The sequence below is a fragment of the Prinia subflava genome, chromosome 22 (genome assembly GCF_021018805.1).
Source record: "Prinia subflava isolate CZ2003 ecotype Zambia chromosome 22, Cam_Psub_1.2, whole genome shotgun sequence".
NCBI classification, from domain to species: Eukaryota; Metazoa; Chordata; class Aves; order Passeriformes; family Cisticolidae; genus Prinia; species Prinia subflava.
Genome location: NC_086268.1, coordinates 3,403,774 through 3,421,758, shown reverse-complemented (window position 1 = coordinate 3,421,758; position 17,985 = coordinate 3,403,774). Strand labels below are relative to the sequence as shown.

General features: G+C 49.6%; 1 protein-coding gene across 9 annotated transcripts in view; it reads right to left on the bottom strand.

The window, feature by feature from the left end:
* Window positions 1-17,985, bottom strand: part of GRAMD1B (GRAM domain containing 1B) — a 103,504-nt gene that overhangs the window by 60,575 nt on the left and 24,944 nt on the right. The window contains exons 1-2 of one of the 9 annotated variants that reach the window (XM_063418030.1): window positions 17,411-17,672; window positions 13,372-13,415 (exon numbers count right to left, since the gene is read on the bottom strand). The exons of 4 other annotated variants lie outside the window; for them this stretch is intronic. Coding sequence is in view for 1 of the 5 variants with exons in the window: in XM_063418024.1 (XP_063274094.1) it covers window positions 4,938-5,221 (284 nt within the window). In the remaining 4 variants the exon portion in view is untranslated. Of the gene's footprint in view, window positions 1-4,423; window positions 4,582-4,937; window positions 5,470-13,371; window positions 13,416-14,383; window positions 14,474-17,410; window positions 17,673-17,985 lie in introns of those variants that run through there. 4 more of the 9 variants (XM_063418029.1, XM_063418031.1, XM_063418024.1 and 1 more) reach the window with 4 other exon arrangements.

Below are 17,985 nucleotides of genomic sequence, written 5' to 3'. Positions count from 1 at the left end.
ACTTGATGCCAAAAGCCAACCACACAAGAAACAAAAATATTAAAGGGATGCTTTCTGCCACACAGCAAACCCAGCCTAAGATCAAGGGCTTCCAAATGCCTTGGTTTTGTTTCTAATGGTCTCCTTGCACTGTAATTTCATACTTTTACTAAAATAAAAGTCGTGTTTCACAGCCTGTTGCCACTGCAGGCATTAATCCAGCGTGGCACTGCACAGCCCAGGACAAAAACTGCTGCTGGGGCTGATCCTGCTGCTATTTCTGCCTCTCTTGGTGCCCACGAGCACAGCCTGGCCAAGGGAATTGTGTGCAAAGCTTTTTTAGTGCACTCAGATTAGGCTCCTCACTGCTTCCAGGGGTTTCCCACTACGGAAAAGGGCAGAAAAAATAACACCAAGGGCAGAGAAATTAGCACAAAACTGCTAATAACCCCTTAATGACTGCGTACCACACAACCATCCACAAAATAAACCTGCCAAGCTGTCCTTCCAGGCACCTGGCACGACATCTTCTTGCTGGAAAATGATAAAAAAACGCACTTTATGGACAGCCAGAACGTTCAGGATGTATGGGCAGGTCAGGATGTTCTGATGCAGGGGGAGATGAGTGACCCATTAATGAGGTTTGCCCTTCCTAGCTAGGGAACGTTCTGACTCCTCAGATCCATTTGCAGAATTCATAAGGAGCTCAGGCCTCTCCCAAACTCCAGAGCCGTATTTATATGGATGTGGGTCAGCTCTGGTGGTTTTCAGCCCAGGATTATCAGCACCTATTTCTTCCCCCTGAATAAAAGGCACAAAGGAAGGTGGAGGCGCAGAAGAATCAATGAAGACAGGAAAGATTGAAAATGCAACATTTGAACCCGCAGTGTGAAGGTCAAACAACACAGTGGGCACAGCAGCACAATTATGTAACTTTAACAAAACTGTTTTGCGAAGCTTCTCCAAAAATCGGGGAAGAATTGATTTGGAAATCCAATTTCATTCGGGATGATTTGCGGTGCCACAGGATGAAGTTCACTGGTGCTGCACGCAGCAGTTCTTTAAGGCTCTGCAGCTTCAACACGAAATTGGAAGTGATTTAAGCAGCTTCATCATTTCCCTGGGTAATCAAGGATCCCTCACCCACGTTTGTCACCTCTGTGTGTCACAGTCGATGCCTGGAAGCAGGACAGACCCATCCCTCCTTCCCTGCCTCACCAAGCCTCTATTTTACATCTCAGAGCTGGCTGGGACGAGTGGGGCAGCTGAGGAACCCCTCCCTGCCCTCTGCACACCCTGAGATTTGCACGGATTTCCACACGGATGTGCAGGGCCAGGGGAGGGCAGGGTCAGCCTGGCAGAGGTGCCAAGGGCCCCGCAGCAGCAGCAGCCTCCAGCATGCAGAACTGAAACTGCCTGAAGTCAATCTTCACTGCTCCCTGACATCAAACAACTTCTAATTTTAGCTCTGCTGTTCTGTAACCCTACCTAGTTCCCATCCCACCCCCACAACTACATAATAGATCCTTCCCTCAGATAAGTAGGGTGTTGGAACATTGAGAGATTGGTTGTGTTGGGTTTTTTTTTTTTTCCTCACCCACAGGCACTAGCAGAAAAATGAATTACAGATTTATTTTTAGTGGAGCCTCTGGCCCTTATTTTCTCTGTAGGTTCCAGATCACAGGTTCTGCAGCTCAGAACTATCCCAACCAACAGAGCAGCACAAGGAATGCAGAAGGAACCACATGAGAAGGCAAATCAGAAGAGCAGGGTTTTACTCAGTGTCCCATTTATGGGACATCAAGTTCAGCTACCAGCTTGTTTTTGTCCCTAGAACGCTCTTCTGGCATTAGATTCTCATTTTTCATCATAGATCTAAATTATTTTCCATCTCTGCTGGGTGATGAGCTCCCCAAAACTCCTAAGAAGGAAGAGCAGGACAAGCAGCACAGCCTGAGATGGAAGGGGAGGGCAAGGCTGCTGTGGATTTTGGCTTGCTGAGATTAAAGCTGGAGTTCTGGCTGATTGCAGTCCCCGGGGAGCTGTGAGATAACAGTGATGTCAGCCTGGAGGCAACAGCTCCCTCTCACAACACCAGGTCACAGCACAAAGACGGGAACAGCATTAAAACACAACAATGACTGGTCCAGCCGAGGCTCTGAATGAGGCAGATCGCTGCTGTCGTCTGTCCTGACAGCGTCCTGCGGGCTGCAGCATCATTCCTGCCGTGCTGGGGCAGTGTGACGGCACGGCAGGTCCCTGCATCACGCCACTGTCACACGGCGATGTCACCCGGCCCCTCTGCTGTCCCCTGGAGCTGCAGAGCGCCGGGGCCAGAGCGGGGTGAGATCATTTTGGGCAGGATGAGGAGGAGGAGGAGGGAATGCAGGGCACGGTGTGAGGACAGGCCCAGGGGTGGGCAGAGGTTCCCTGGTATCACACACGGTGGGTTTGGTGTGGGCACAGGCACGGGAGGGACGTGGTGCCCGAAAAGTGGGAGAAGCCAGTCCTGTTGCTGAGGGTCAGCGCAGGCTGCTCCTGCCGGCAGCTCGGTGTCCCTCCCTGGTACAGACACAAATCCTGTGTCCCTCTGAGCATGGCTCCGTGAGGAGAGCTGGGTTAACCCCAGCAGTGCTGCTCCTGCACCCAGGGCCACAGGATTTGTTTGCAGCCCGTGCATGGGATGGTTTTTCTTTATATCAACACCAACCCCATCAACCCATTTCTTAGCACGGCTGTCCAGCCCACATTAAACACCCCCAGCGAGTTCAGAGAACGCTGCCTTCATTCTGTCCTTAAATCTGCCCTCCTCCAAGCAATCCAGCAGGGACAAACAGATTTGGGCAAAGCAGGACCCGCAGTAACATCCCTAACTCACCCTCCTGTGCCTGCATATTGCAGCACAGCCAAATAAACAAAACTGCCCGTAAATATCCTGGGGGGAACAGAGTGACAGCTGCACAGATCCAGACTGCTGTAGAATTAAATAAGGGCAGCAATCAGAGTATTTGGCTTTGGGATTGGGATGAAGGGGGATGCTGAAGAGGCAGGGCTTGGGCAGCACTTGCCGAGTGATTCCAGGAGAGCTGCTCGGGATCTTTATGGCAGAACAAAGGGCCCAGGGCTGCCCGGAGCCCCCGGGGCCCTGCCCGGAGCCCGAGGAACGCAGAGGCAGCAGCGGCACCTACTGCAGCCCGGCGGGCGCTTCCTCCGGCGCTGTAATCTGCTTACATCCATCCCCACCAACCCTCGGCAGCATCCCCGGGATGCTCCAAACCCCGGGATGAACCGGGAACGCCAAAACCGCCCCGAGCTCGTTGGTGGGGAGGCAGGGACAGGGATGCAGGGGGCACTGCGGATCCGCTCCATCCCAGCCTTTCCTGCACACGCTTCGCTCTCCCGGTAGTACACGGAGCTATTATGCAACTCCTCAGCCCAACCGCACAGCACAGGAGGCAGCGGATCGCTGCAAGAGAGGCGCTTTTTTTTATTATTCATTAAAAAAAAAAATCGTGCAATATTTTCAAATGTTAATATCCGTATCATCTGTAGACAGAGCCATATAAACACGGGCAAGGCTCAAAGGCTCTCAGTGTAATTAAATAAAAGACAGAATTAGAGAAATTAGAAGAAGAGATGACCTATTGAGTCATCCCTGGCTCGGGTCTGTCCCCTGGGGCCCAGTACAAGATGCTTCCTAGTGCTATACTGTAGTGCTTTTATTTTTTACACAGAAAAAAAAAAAGATAAAATTAAAATAGTAACACTAAGTAAAATAACAAATGCAGAATAACTTTGCTGTTTTCTCATACTTTACAGGCGAGGATCTCAAAGCACCACATTCATCCTGATGCAAAGCAGTGCACTTGACAGGGAGGCTGTTATTTCTACGATTACTTCCTTTCTCATTCCAGAAAAAAAAAAGGATTAAGGAAAAGAAACAGGCCTTCCCTTTGCTCTTGTCATCCAATTCAAGCCAAATTACGAAGTCACATTCCACTGTTAACTGTGGAACCGTTCCCATCTGATAAAGTTCTGGTTAAATCAATTTCATCATCATAATTCAAAGCCTATTTATTCCAACTAAGTGGTTTTGACATATTGGAAATTTAAAAACAAAGTTTTGAGATACTCGGGGTTCCACGTAAGCCTTTGGTGGTCAAGTTTATATTATGTTGATATAGAGATATATAATTGTATCCTCTATTACATATATTATTTATTTATTTATTTATTTATCTATCTGCCCCTGTAAAATACAAATTTGACCACCAAAATATCTTCGTGCGAACATTTCAGACACAAACAAACACACACACGGAGCTTTTTGCCAATCGCTTTTCACCCACACAATGTTTCCTTCCACTGCCCACTTAGCCAAACCTGCCGAGTTTCCCCCCAAAACACCGAGGCACGATGAGGGAATTAAGGAGGACTCGGGTACCTTGCTGGCAGCTCTCGCTTCCCCGGAGCTCTGCTGTGTCCTCACAGCACCACGGCAGCGAGGAGCATCCCCAAACGCCGCTGTTTAAAGGACAAGCCCAGCAGGAGCCATTCCACGCACGCAGCATCCAAAACACTTTTCCATCCCCGCACCTTCCTCCGGCTGAGCCCGCCCGTGCTGAATTTCCCGTGCGATCGCAGCCCGGGCGATGCGGATCGGGCGGCAGCGGGGCAGGGGAGGGGGCTGCGGGCAGAGCCCCGGGGGCTCGGGGCTGGCGGATGCGGAGCAGCCCGGCCCGGGCGGCGGCGGCCCAGCGCCGCATCCTCCGCCCGAGCCTCCCCCGGTGCCTCCCCCGCCGCATCCCGCACCCGCATCCCCCGGCCCTGCCGCAGCGGCCGCGCCGGCAACTTGGCGGAGAGCGGTCTTTTTTTATATAATTCCATTTCGGGGAGGGGGCCACAGCACCCCCCACCCACCACCACCACCCCTCCTTTCCCCCCCATCGCGCTCTTACCAGGCGAGCTTGAACCCTTTCATTAGTACAGCCACGATAATCCGCTGCCCGTGCCCTTGTCTGCCCACTGAGAGCTCCAGAGGTGCCAGCACATATTGGAGCAGCCCCGGGCGGCGAGCGTCCCGCGGGGAGCGCCGAGCCCCATGCGCCGAGCCGGGGCACGGCCGCCCCCCGCGCCCCCGGAGCCGCGGCGAGGCGCGCACGGCTCCCGCAGCAGCGCCGGGGCTGAGCCGGCCCGCCCGGCGCTGAGCATGTGCAGCAGCGGCGGCACCGCGCCGTGCCATGGCACCGCCGCCACCCCTTCCCGGGGCTGCGGAGGGACAGCGGGATCGGCTCGTCACAGTCCCCGCCACACGGGCAGGGCAGCGCCCGCCGGAGCGGTTTGTGCAGCTTTGGGCACCGCCAGGGATGGGGCGTCAGCTGCTCTGCTCAGGGGTCTCACGCCTCTCGCAGTAAAGGAAATTTCCCGTTATCCAATCTAACCCTGTCCTCTGTCACTGTGAAGCCATCCCCCCTTGTCCTGCCACTCCGTGCCCCTCACAGTGAAGAATATTTCCCATTATCCAATCTAACCCTACTCTCTCAGGGTGATGCCATCCCCCCTTGCCCTGCCATTCCATGCCCCTCATAGTAAAGAATATTTCCTGTTATCCAATCTAACACTATTCTCTCAGTGTGAAGCCGTCCCCCCTTGCCCTGCCATCCATGCCACTCACAGTGAAGAATATCTCCCGTTATCCAATCTAGCCCTGCTCTCTGTCACTGTGATGCCATCACCCCTTCCCCTGCCACTCCATGCCCCTCAAAATAAAGAATATTCCCTATTATCCAGTCTAACCCTATCCTCTGTCACTGTGAAGCCATCCCCCCTTGCCCCGCCACTCCATGCCCCTCGCAGTAAAGAATATTTCCCCTTATCCAGTCTAACCCTACCCTCTCAGTGTGATGCCATCACCCCTTTCCCAGTCACTCCGTGCCCCTCACAGTAAAGAATATCTCCCGTTATCCAATCTAGCCCTGCTCTCTGTCACTGTGAAGCCATCACCCTTTCCCCTGTCACTCCATGCCCCTCAAAATAAAGAATATTCCCCATTATCCAATCTAATTCTATCCTCTGTCACTGTGAAGCCATCCCCCCTTGCCCCACCACTCCATACCCCTCACACTAAAGAATATTTCCCATTATCCAATCTAACCCTATCCTCTGTCACTGTGAAGCCATCACCCCTTGCCCCGCCACTCCATGCCCCTCGCAGTAAAGAATATTTCTCATTATCCAATCTAACCCTACTCTCTCAGGGTGAAGCCATCACCCTTTCCCGTCATTCCATGCCCCTAAATAAGGAATATTTCCCATTATCCAGTCTAACCTTACTCTCTCAGCATGCCATCATCCCTTCCCCTGTCATTCTGTGACCCTCAAAATAAAGAATATTCCCTGTTATCCAATCTAACCCTACTCTCTCAGTGTGAAGTCATCACCCATTCCCCTGCCATTCCATGCCCCTCAAAATAAAGAATATTGCCTATTATCCAATCTAACCCTGCTCTCTGTCACTGTTAACCCTTCCCCCTTGCCCTGCCACTCCATGCTCTTGTAAAAGCCCCTCTCCATCCCTCTTGCAGCCTCTCTTCAGTCCTGGCCATATTCCCCTGTTCTGGAATCAGTTCCTGGGGCCAGCGAGAGCCCGTGGGAGCTTTGAAAACCCCTCACACACATGGGCTGTGCTCCCTTGGCCTTTTTCCTGCAGCAAGAGCTTTGTCTGCTCTTCTCTTCCAGGACAAGGTCCTGTCCGTGTAGAGCAGCTGGAGGAAGAGGCAGAGCAAGCCCAGTCCTCTCCTCCCTCTGCCAGTGCTGCAATATTTGGCAGCTGATGCTCGTGGGGGGATTTGCCAAAGCACCACTCCAATTCCCTGACTATCCCACAGCAGGGATGAGCTCAGGCCAAAAAAAAGAGAATTCCATCCCTGGGGATGTTCCACAAGCTGGGACACGTAACCTGAATTTCCCCTCTTTCAATTTGTACCCGTTTCTCCTGGTCCTGTCACCAGTTCCTGACAAAGATCCCCTCTGCAGCTTCCTGAAGGGAAGAGTCAGCCCCCACAGGCTCACCCGAGGGCTGTGAAAACCAATGGAAAACTGAATTTCCTAATGAAAAAAACCCAAATTTCCTAATGGAAAACTGGTTTTCCTGATGGAAAACCAAATTTCCCAATGGGAAACTGAATTTCCTAATGGGAACCGAATTTCTTAATGGAAAACCGAATTTCCTAATGGAAAACTGAATTTCCTAATGGAAAACCAAGTTTCCTCATGGAAAACCAAATTTCCTCATGGAAGACCAAATTTCTTAATGGAAAAAACCAGATTTCCTAATGGAAAACTGAATTTCCTTATGGAAAACCAAATTTCCTAATGGAAAACCAGATTTCCCAATGGGAAACTGAATTTCCTAATGGGAACCCAAAGTCTTGGCTGAGGCAAGGGCCAAGTGTCTGCTCTGGAGCTGAGGGAGGGGATCTCATCCGGCAGTCCTGGACTGGGGGAGCAGGAGCAGAGCTCTGCCCCCAACCCTGCACCCCACACCCACGGGGCAAGGCCTGGCCTGCAGGGAAAAGTGCATTGCATTAAAAAATTATATAAAAAAGAAATTATTGCATTTTCACCCTCATTTCCTGCAGTACACGGTGCTTTTCCCTGGAATTCTTCTATTCATATCACAGGATCCGAGCACAGCCCGCTGCTCCTGCATGCAGATTGGCAGGGAGGGGGGAATTTATTGAAACTTATTTCAAATAAGTTGTAATTTCATTATTTCTTTGTAAAATGCTTCAGAAAGTGAAGCCTGGCAGTGCCCAGGGATGGACATCCACACTCTCACTCCACACAGAGACTTCTGAAGGGGTTTGGTCCTGGGATAGGAACAGTCTGGATTATCAATCCTGCAGGAATTAATCCGTTTTAGGGGTGGTAGAGGAAAGAGGGCAGGCAGCTTTGTGTAAATAAAGATTCTACTCTCTTGAAGGGCTTTAAATGGTATTTTTTTTGATTTTTTTTGCACTCACACCCCCACCCCCATGGCTGCAGATAATTATGAGAGGACTGACATGAAAACCTTGATCTGTAAAATCACCACCTCGGTTCTGTTCACTGCTCCGGGGACAGGGGGGTGCTTGGGGCAGTTCCACAGCTCTGTCCTGCTTTGCAAAGTTTCAGCAACATCTATCCAAGGAAATACCGGGATTCTGAATCCCACAGCCCCTTTGGAAAGGAACAAATGTGGTTCTCTGCTTTCCTACTGTGCCTAAAAACAACAAAGATTTTTTTTTCTGATTGTCCCAAACCCTGCAGAGATGAAAAGCAGCAAAGTTCCAGTTCTGAATTCAGCAGAAAGTCACTTTTGGAGGGTTTGGATTGTTTCAGGGCAGGTGGAATGAAGCAGCACCTTGGGCTGAAGTTTGAGAAATTGAGGAAGCAGCACTGAAACAGGGAATTCTGCAGGAGAGCCCCAGGGCGGGTGGGGAGACCCCAAATCCCAGCTTTGGGAATTTGCTCCAACAACAACTTAGCAATGCATTTTTTTTGTTCATTTCTAGACAAAAAGCAGTCATTAAACCATAAAGTCGGGCACAGGCCAAACAGCACGGAAAAAACACCTTCAAACCTCACCCCACATAATCCCAGACTCAGCCCTCCTTAGGTCCCACCTACACCAGCTTAGGCCGGGCTTTAGGCTGGGCTTTTCTCCACAGAAGCTTTGCAACTGTGGCCTGCAGGTTTGTCAAGGAGGGAGGCGAATCACAAATGCTGTAAAATGGGTCAGGAGACCTGCAAGCTTGGCAAATCTGGGACAGACTAATGCTGCAGAGTCACATGTTTGCAAATCAAAGCTCGGGCAAGAAAGGTATTAAGAGATAAGCAGTCATGCACTTTTCCTTTTTCTCTTTTTTTTTTTTATCCAAATAACGTGAGGGGTGGGGAAATTACCAAAGGAAAGAGATGGCTGGGGAGGTGTTGAAGTGTCTGGCTGGTGGATTCTGGAATGTGCTGTCCAAAAATCCTCCCAGCAGGAGGGACCATGGGTCACCCCCATCAGGTATTCCCAACCCCAATCCCAGATTTTGGCTGATCCAGCTGTGCCAGCTGTGAAAAGGGAAGGGCATGGACGAGCCCTTCGCTTTTCCTCCCCCATCCTCTGCACTTAGCTGTTCCAGTGAGGGGGAAAAAAATAAAATAAAGGTATTAAAATGGAAATGAGGCAAGCCAAAAGCAGCTGTCGGTATCGGGAGGGACGGGCTGTGCACAGCCACCTCCTCAGAGCTAAGAATACCTAGGATGAATTCCAGATGGATTCTCTACCTGCTGCATCCCACTGAAGGGAAAAAAGGAAAAAAAACCAGTCAGGGCTGTGGCTGGAGGGGTCCAAACCCATTTCTGGCCTCTCTTTTGCCTATAAATCCCTGGCCTCTCACTGCTCTGTGCAACTGCAGGTGGTAATTCAGGAAATGGTTGTGAAAAGCGTCATTGATACATCGTCCTCAGCTGTATAAATGTCAATTTAAGTGGCAAATATCTTTCCTGATCATGTTTTGAATTCAAAAAAGCTTTCCCAAGCCATTGGTGTTTTGGTAAAAATTCTTTTTCCGTAAGAAAAATTAAAAATAGGCATTAAAGGGTAAACACTGGGTTTCCTTAGAGTTTGTTTTGATGTTTTGTGAAAATAAACAAAATAGCTGAGCTGAACAGCAGCTCTGGAAGATGTGCAGGTGCCCTCACAGAGACATAAATTCATATTTTCACCATTTTCATCCTCCATACAGGATGGAAGACCAGAGGTTCATTTTCCCCTGCAGCCATAAAGGCTGTAAATCCACTGATTTTATTGGAATGCCATTTGGATTGTTTGGGGGAGGGAATCTCATTTTTTAATTAGATGCATCATCTGCTCAGCACAAACAATAAATAATAATAAGTTCACATGGTTGTGTTGTCCTGCCCCATCCCTGTCCCTTCTCCCAGGAAAAAAAAAATTCCCATAAACTTCAAAAAGAATTAAGATCATTTAGATCCTGGCCTCGTGCCAGTAACATTTTGAGTATTCCTGGTCCAAATCAAGAATTCCATTAATAAAACCTCCCCTGGGGCTCCTGGTTGCTTCAGGAGGAGGAAGCCAAGCAGCAGAACACACACAAACACTAAAAACAGCAAAAAACCCAAACCAGGCAGAACTTTCCCAAACTGAGCAAAAATTCAGGAGATCAGGAGCAGCAGAGAAAAATCAAAAGAAAAAAAAAAGAAGAGCGGATGTTTTCCTGAGCTGTAAGTACAAACTGACAGGGCCTCGTGAATTTTAAAAGTTAGGTCTGGGATACACAAAACCAGAGTGGTTTGGGGTTTTTTGGGGTTTTTTTTGGGGTTTTTTTTTGGTGGGTTTGTTTTGTTGTTGTTGTTGTTTTTGTTTTTTGGTGGTTGTTTTTGGGGTTGTTTTGTTTTGTTTTGTTTTTTGGGGGTTTTTTGTTTTTGTTTTTTGGTTTTTTGTGGGGTTTTTTGGGGGTTTTGTTTTGTTTTCTTTTTGGGGTTTTTTTGGTGTGGTTTTTTTGTTTTTTGTTTTGCTTTGGTTTTGTTTTTTTGGTGTTTTTTGTTTTTTGTTGTTTTTGGTTTTTGGTGGAGTTTTTTTGGGGTTTTTTTTTTTTGTTTTATTTTGTTTGGGTTATTGGGGTTTTTTTGTGTTTTTTGGGGTTTTTGGGGGAGTTTTTTTGTTGGGTTTTTTTTTTTCCTGGCCCCCTACTTGGATGAAAAAAATTCCGGCTGGTGCTGTCCAGATAAACCAGGCTGGGCTCTGCAGGGGCAGGAACACCTGCACAAAGGGCCAGGCAGGCAGGAATTAGGGATTGGTGCTGGAGGGAAAATAAAGGCAATTTTTGCCCAGGATTTTGCCACCACCACAGCCAGGGCCTGGGGGGAAGCCGGAAGCCCAGAGGCAACCACAGAAAATGAAAGTCATGCGATAATGTTTAATATTTATTAAACATTATTTTAATATTTATTAGATATTATTACCATTTATAATAGTAATGTTGTAATATCAATAAATATTAAACATTATACTAGTACATTTATTTACTAGTATCATGTTTAATATTTATTAAATATTATTATTTTTTATAATAGTAATATTGTGATATTAATAAGTATTAAACATTATACTAGTAAGTATATTTACTAGTATGTTTAATATTTATTAAATACTACTATTTATGATAGTAATATCGTGATATTAATACATATTAAACATGATACTAGTAGATTTATTTACTAGTATCATGTTTAATATTTATTAAATATTATTACAATTTACTAGATCATGTTTAATATTTATTAAACATTATTACTATTTATAATAGTAATATTGTGATATTAATACATATTAAACATGATACTAGTAAATAAATCTACTAGTATAATGTTTAATATTTACTAAATATTATTACTATTTACAGTATAATGTTTCATATTTATTAATTATTATTATTTATAATAGTAATATTGTGGTGTCAATAAATATTAAACATTATACTCATAATTATATTTACTATTCTATTTAATATTTATGAAACATTATTCCTATTTTGTTCACAGCTGTTTTGTCCTTCTCCCTTCTCAGACTCTTCTCCAAGCAACCCCAGCCAAGTCCTACCTGCTAAAACCAAGGAAATCATCCCAAAAACCTCTGTGATGCTGCAAAAAGCTCCAATTCCAACTGAGACACGAGCCCTGCCATCTGTGAGCAGCACCACTGCCCAGCCATGGAGAACACGCTTTAATTCCACCTTTGACCATGGAATTCCATGCCCAGAAAGGAGTTTCTCCCTGGAATCCAGCTCCAGGATTCAGCCGGAGCAGCCTCAAAAGCAGGGGACAACTGACAGAAGGAGAGGACACAGCCTCAAAATGCACCAAGGGAAATGTAAGCTGGATATTAGGAGGAAATTTTTCACAGAGAGAGTGATAAAGTATTGAAATGATCTGCTGGGGAGGTGGTGGAGTCACCATCCCTGGATGTGTTTAAGGAAAGCCTGGATGTGGCACTGGTGCCATGGGTTAGTTGAGGTGTTGGGGCTGGGTTGGACTCGATGATCCTGGAGGTCTCTTCCAGCCTGGTGATTGTGGGATTCTGACTTTCTGTGATTCTGAGATTCTGTGATTCTGTGATTCTGTGATTCTGTGACTCTGATTCTGTGACTCTGGGATTCTGTGACTCTGCGATTCTGTGACTCTGGGATTCTGATTCTGTGACTCTGGGATTCTGGGATTCTGGGATTCTGGGATTTCTAACTCTTCATGCCCTTCCCCACTCTTGGGCAGCCTTGGGCTCTCTCCAGCCGTGCTGAGCTTCATCTCTTTGTGAGACAAAGCCTCAAACACGTTTTGCAGACACGTCCCCCTCACTTTAACCCTGCTCTGATCCCACGGAGAGCCCTTCTGCTGGCCAGGAAAGCAAACCCTGGCCCTGAGGGCACCGTGCCAGGACGTGCAGCCCCTCCGTGGTGCCAGCCTGGTGCTTCCCAGGCCTCCCAGCCATCCCCACCTCCTAAACACATCTGGATCCGCCCAGTTCCACTCCCAGATTTCCAGGCTGCCATTCCCACCTCCCAGACACATCTGGATCCGCCCAGCTCCACTCCGAGATTTCCAGGCTGCCATTCCCACCTCCCAGGCACATCTGGATCCGCCCAGCTCCACTCCCAGATTTCCAGGCTGCCATTCCCACCTCCCAGACACATCTGGATCCGCCCAGTTCCACTCCCAAATTTCCAGGCTGCCATTCCCACCTCCCAGACACATCTGGATCCGCCCAGCTCCACTCCCAGATTTCCAGGCTGCCAGCCCACAGGAAAGCAGAGCCCACAGCCGGGTGAAAGCAAGAGGCACAGGCAACAGAGAAGCCTCACAGAAAAAGGGTGGAGGCATCCATAAGCTCAAATTATTTTCTCGCTTTACACTCCCCCGAGACCCTTTCCAAAAAAAATTAAATAAATATATATATATAGAAAAGAGGCTGCCAGAAGGAATTTCTCCTCACACAGCCATCCCTGGGAGAGGAAAGCTGCCCCTAAAGCACCATCTAGTGTCACTCGCTCACCCCGCAGCCCAGCAGGCCCTGCCAGCATCCCTGTCCCCACCCCACGAGGGACCACAAGCCCCCCAATTTCCCTCCCTGCCAGCCCCGACCTCCGCCCCCAGCACCACCACTGCAGCAATCCCTGCAGCCTCACGGCTCTGACATGCTCCCAGGGCTTGAAGCCCATCCTCAGCTCCGTCCCAGCAGCAGGGAGGGTGGGCAGGGGGCAGGAAGAAGGTGCAGGGGCAGAGTAAGAAGGTGCCAAGCGAAACCACTTACGCACAGTGAGGCCGGCAGCATTTCCATCCTACCTTTGCTGTCGCCATATCAGACGTCTCCATGCTTTCTGCTTGGCCTAGCAGTGAACAGGGGCAGCGGGGGAGAAGGGAGGGAGGGAGGGAGGGGAGAGAAAGGGAAAGTCAAAAGAGGATGAAGAACAAGAGGCAAACAATTTGACAGGAGGGTGAGAGCGATGGGAGTCGCTCAGGGGTCAGTCCCAAGGTTCTGCCCCCACCCTGAGAAGGGCAGGAAAAGCATCTCAAGCAGATGGCCCCGGGTTAGGAACTTGTTTGGAGCCTGGCACAAGACCTGAGGCACTGCCAGGTCCCCAAATCCTCCCCCTGCCACCACCCAGGGGTCCAGCAGGATGCTGAGGGACAGAGAGGACCCTGCTCCTCCTCCTGCTCCCAGATTCCTTTCCAGGCTGAGATCCTGCAGGGAGCAGGGAAAGAACCCAGCTCCCAGCAGGGAACAGCCCAGATTCCCAGGAGCAGGGAAAGATCCCAGCTTCCAGGGAGCAGGGAAAGATCCCAGCTTCCAGCAGGGAAAGAACCTGGCTTCCAGCAGGGAAAGAACCCAGCTTCCAAGGAGCAGGGAACAGCCCAGTTTCTAGGGTGCAGGGAAAGAACCCAGCTCCCAGGGAGCAGGGAACATTCCTGCTTCCAGAGAGCAGGGAAAGAACCCAGCTTCCAGCAGGGAACAGCCCAGCTTCCAGGGAGTAGGGAACATTCCTGCTTCCAGGGAGCTGCTCATCCTCCCTCTCACTCTGCGGGCAGGGAATTTCACAGACCCCACCCCACCTCCCCCCCCCGAGTGGGCATTTCAGGAGCCAGGAGGACAGGAGGAAAGCGGGTGGGTTCTGGGCAGTGCACAGGCACAGGAGGAGTGCTCGGACACGAGGGGCATCGCCGTGGGGAGGAGAGGGAGGAGTGCGGGGGGCAGGCAGGAGGGTGAGGCGGCAGCGGCGGTGCAGAGCAGCCGTACCGGGCACGGCGCAGAGCGCGGGCTGTGGCTCCTCACCAGCACCCCCCTGGGCACACTCACCTCACACCACACTCACAAACGATCGCGCCTGCCCTAGTAACTCTTTGCTGCACGCTCAGCTCGGGCTGGAGGCTGCAGAGCCCCGGGCAGAGGCGCGCTGGGTGCCAGCATCGAGAGGCTCCCGTAGCCGGGCGCTGCCCGCATTGGCGCAGCGCTGCCTTCGTGCCGCCCCGCTCATCCCCCTGCCTGCTCCCTGCCGCTCCTCCCGGCCTACTTTGCTCCAGTAAATCAGTCTGGAGCCTGGCAGGCAGCCCCAGGGAAGCTGCTCGGCTCCCCGGAGCTGGGAGGGAGGCAGGGGGAGCGGATGGAGAGGCTGTGAGGGCGAGGAGCATCGCTGCTCAAAGTGCTTATTCATCCCCCCGCGCAGCAGGAGCGTGCAGGGACCCGCAAATGGGTTTACAGCAGGGTTTGAGTGCACTGAAAGGTTTAAACACAGCAAAGGGCAGCTCAGCCTCTGCAAAAGCGCTGCACTGCTGCTCCCCTGGCCACGGGCATCACACACCCATCCCCAGAGAGCAGACCCGCGGGGGTTTAATATATTCAGTATTTTATACCCCTGGCAGATCTATGAGGGTTTAATACATTCAGTATTTTATACCCCTGGCAGACCCACGGGGGTTTAATATATTCAGTATTTTATACCCCTGGCAGATCTATAAGGGTTTAATACATTCAGTATTTTATACCCCTGGCAGACCCACGGGGGTTTAATATATTCAGTATTTTCCACCCCTGGCAGATCTATGAGGGTTTAATATATTCAGTATTTTATACCCCTGGCAGACCTACGGGAGTTTAATATATTCAGTATTTTATACCCCTGGCAGACCTACGGGAGTTTAATATATTCAGTATTTTATACCCTTTGCAGACCCACGACAATTTAGTATGTTCAGTATTTTTATACCCCTGGCAGACCTAGGGGGTTTAATATATTCAGTATTTTCCACCCCTGGCAGACCCATGAGAGTTTAGTATATTCAGTATTTTAAAACCCTTCCAGACCCACAGAGGTTTAGTATATTCAATATTTTCCACCCTTGGCAGATCCACGGGGGTTTAATATATTCAGGATTATCTAGCCCTGGCAGACCCATGAGGGTTTACTATATTCAATATTTTACAGCCCTGGTAGAGCCATGTGGGTTTAGTATATTCAGTATTTTATACCCCTTGCAGATCCACAGAGGTTTAATATATTCAGTATTTTCCAGCCCTTGCAAACCCATGGGAGTTTAGTATATTCACCATTTCTCACCCCTGGCAGACCCACAAGGGTTTAGTATATTCCATATTTTCCAGCCCTGGTAGAGCCACGGGGGTTTACTATATTCAGTATTTTATACCCCTTGCACACCCACGGGGGTTTAATATATTCATTTTCCAGCCCTGGCAGACCTACAGGGGTTTACTATATTCAGTATTTTATACCCCTGGCAGACCCACAGAGGTTTAGTATATTCAATATTTTCCACCCCTTGCACACCCATGGGGGTTTAATATATTAATTTTCCAGCCTTGCCCTCAGCCTGTGCTGGAGGGAAATGGCACAGATGTCCCCCTCCTGAACGTGCAGAGGGTCCAGCAGGCTGGGAGCAGACAGAAATCTATTTTTTTACAGACAAAACCACCCCCAGAAAGGGCCATGAGCACAGAGAAGGCTCCTGGGCTGGCACACAGAAAATGTGAGCTCTGCCTGTGTCTGTGTCTGTGCACGTCCATGCGTGCCTGCACAATCCCAGGCTGGCACACTGCACCTCTGTGCTCAGGATACACAAATCCTGGGGAAGAGAGGAGGCTAAATGGGATTTTGGAAGGAATTCTCCCCTGGGAGGGTGGAGATGCCCTGGCTGTGGCTGCCCCTGGGTCCCTGGCAGTGCCCAAGGCTGGGCTGGACAGGGCTTGGGGCACCCTGGGATGGTGGGAGATGTCCCTGCCCATGGCACTGGATGGATTTAAGGTCCCATCCATCCCAAATCAATCCATAATTCCATGAAATGCAGCCTTACCAGGGACATAAAGGCCCTCTTCTGAACATTTATTTCAGCCTCCTAAGGCATCCAGTGCAGACACAGAGATCCACCAACAGCAAATCCACACACGGGGACAATCTGCTCCCCAACCTCTCTTTCATGAAGCCACTGATGTCCCTTAATGACATTTCTACTTCTGTGATTTCCTCCAAGTTCACAGCAGAGTGGGAAGGAAAAAAAAAAAAGCAAAAACAAACCCACAGCAGCTTCATGAAGGACTTTCAGCAAATCCTGAGCTAAAGAACCATAACTTTGCAATTCAGAAAAAGTCAAATTTCCACGTTTCAGCCTCTTTACAGCACAGGCTCCCTGTAGTTGCAGCAGCTCCTGAACTTAAAAGCAAACAGGAAACATCTCCTGAGGAAGTGCAGTGTTCGGAAGGGAACAGCCCACTGTGAAATGCCTGAGCTCTGGGTAGGAATTCCAGGCTCTATAAATAGCCACAGCCACGGTCGTGTTAGCCCGGGGTTCCAGCTCATAACTGCCTCCGAAAGGATGCCTTAAAAACTAAAAAACATTGCTTTTTGTAAGTACCACCCTCCAAATAGTCACAACTCACAGCCAGCAGGGCATCCTCTGTATGGCTTCACATTCCCCAGAGCAGCCTCACCTCTCCAAGACTCAAAAATTCCCTTCTTCAAGTGCCCACGCAGTGCAAACAAAGGGCTGGGGAGGCTCAGACAGATTAATTTGCCAGGAAAGGTGCCTGACCTGCAGGCAGAGAATTCAACGTGCTGCCTGTGAGGCACCACTTCAGCCACGCTGTCATTCTCCCATATGGTTAAAAAGAAAAGAAAAGGCTGCAGGAGTTAGGGAAGCACCAAAAAAAACCCCTCTGTGGGTCTGTGAAACGCATGCAAAATAAAACTTGCTAATGACAGAACCGGTGGGAGGGGAAATTAGAAACAAATCAGGAAATGTTACGGGGGAGAGAGGAAGAACTGCTACAGGGAACGTCAGAGTGTGAGGAGGAGAGAGTTTAATGGGTATGCACCTCGGTTACAGGTGTACAGATCCCCAGGAAAATGTGGCAGCAGGGTAAAATCCCGAGTCCTTGGCGAAGTCAGCAGCGATGTGCAGCGGCACAGATGCCATCACAGCATCTGCCAGCTGGGGCACGCCTCCATCTCCCTGGGAAAAATCCTCAGCAGGGACTCCCTCTGTGCTGCAGCAGCTGGGAAGTCACATGAGGCTTCATTTCCAGCAAAAAAAAATGCATTTCTCTCTCTGTGAGCATGACGGGAGCTGTAGTTCCACGGGCAGTGCCTGAGAGCCATTTCTGAGCTCTGCCTGCAGCCTCTGCCCTGAGCACCCTGGGGCCTGGCAGGGAGAGAACGTGGAACAGCAGCGCAGATACTCGGAATTAGAGAGTGGAGAAAAACACCCCTCCATCAAAAGGAGGAAAAATAATTCCCCAGAGGGACTTGGGAACAGAAGAATATTGGTGTCAGGACAATGAGGGGCAGCACTAGGAAGGCAGAGGAACTGGGATGATTCAGAGTGTAAGTGCTGCTTTCTTGAGCAATACTGGAATAAAAAATCCTGCTCTCACACCGTTGTTTGGCTCTT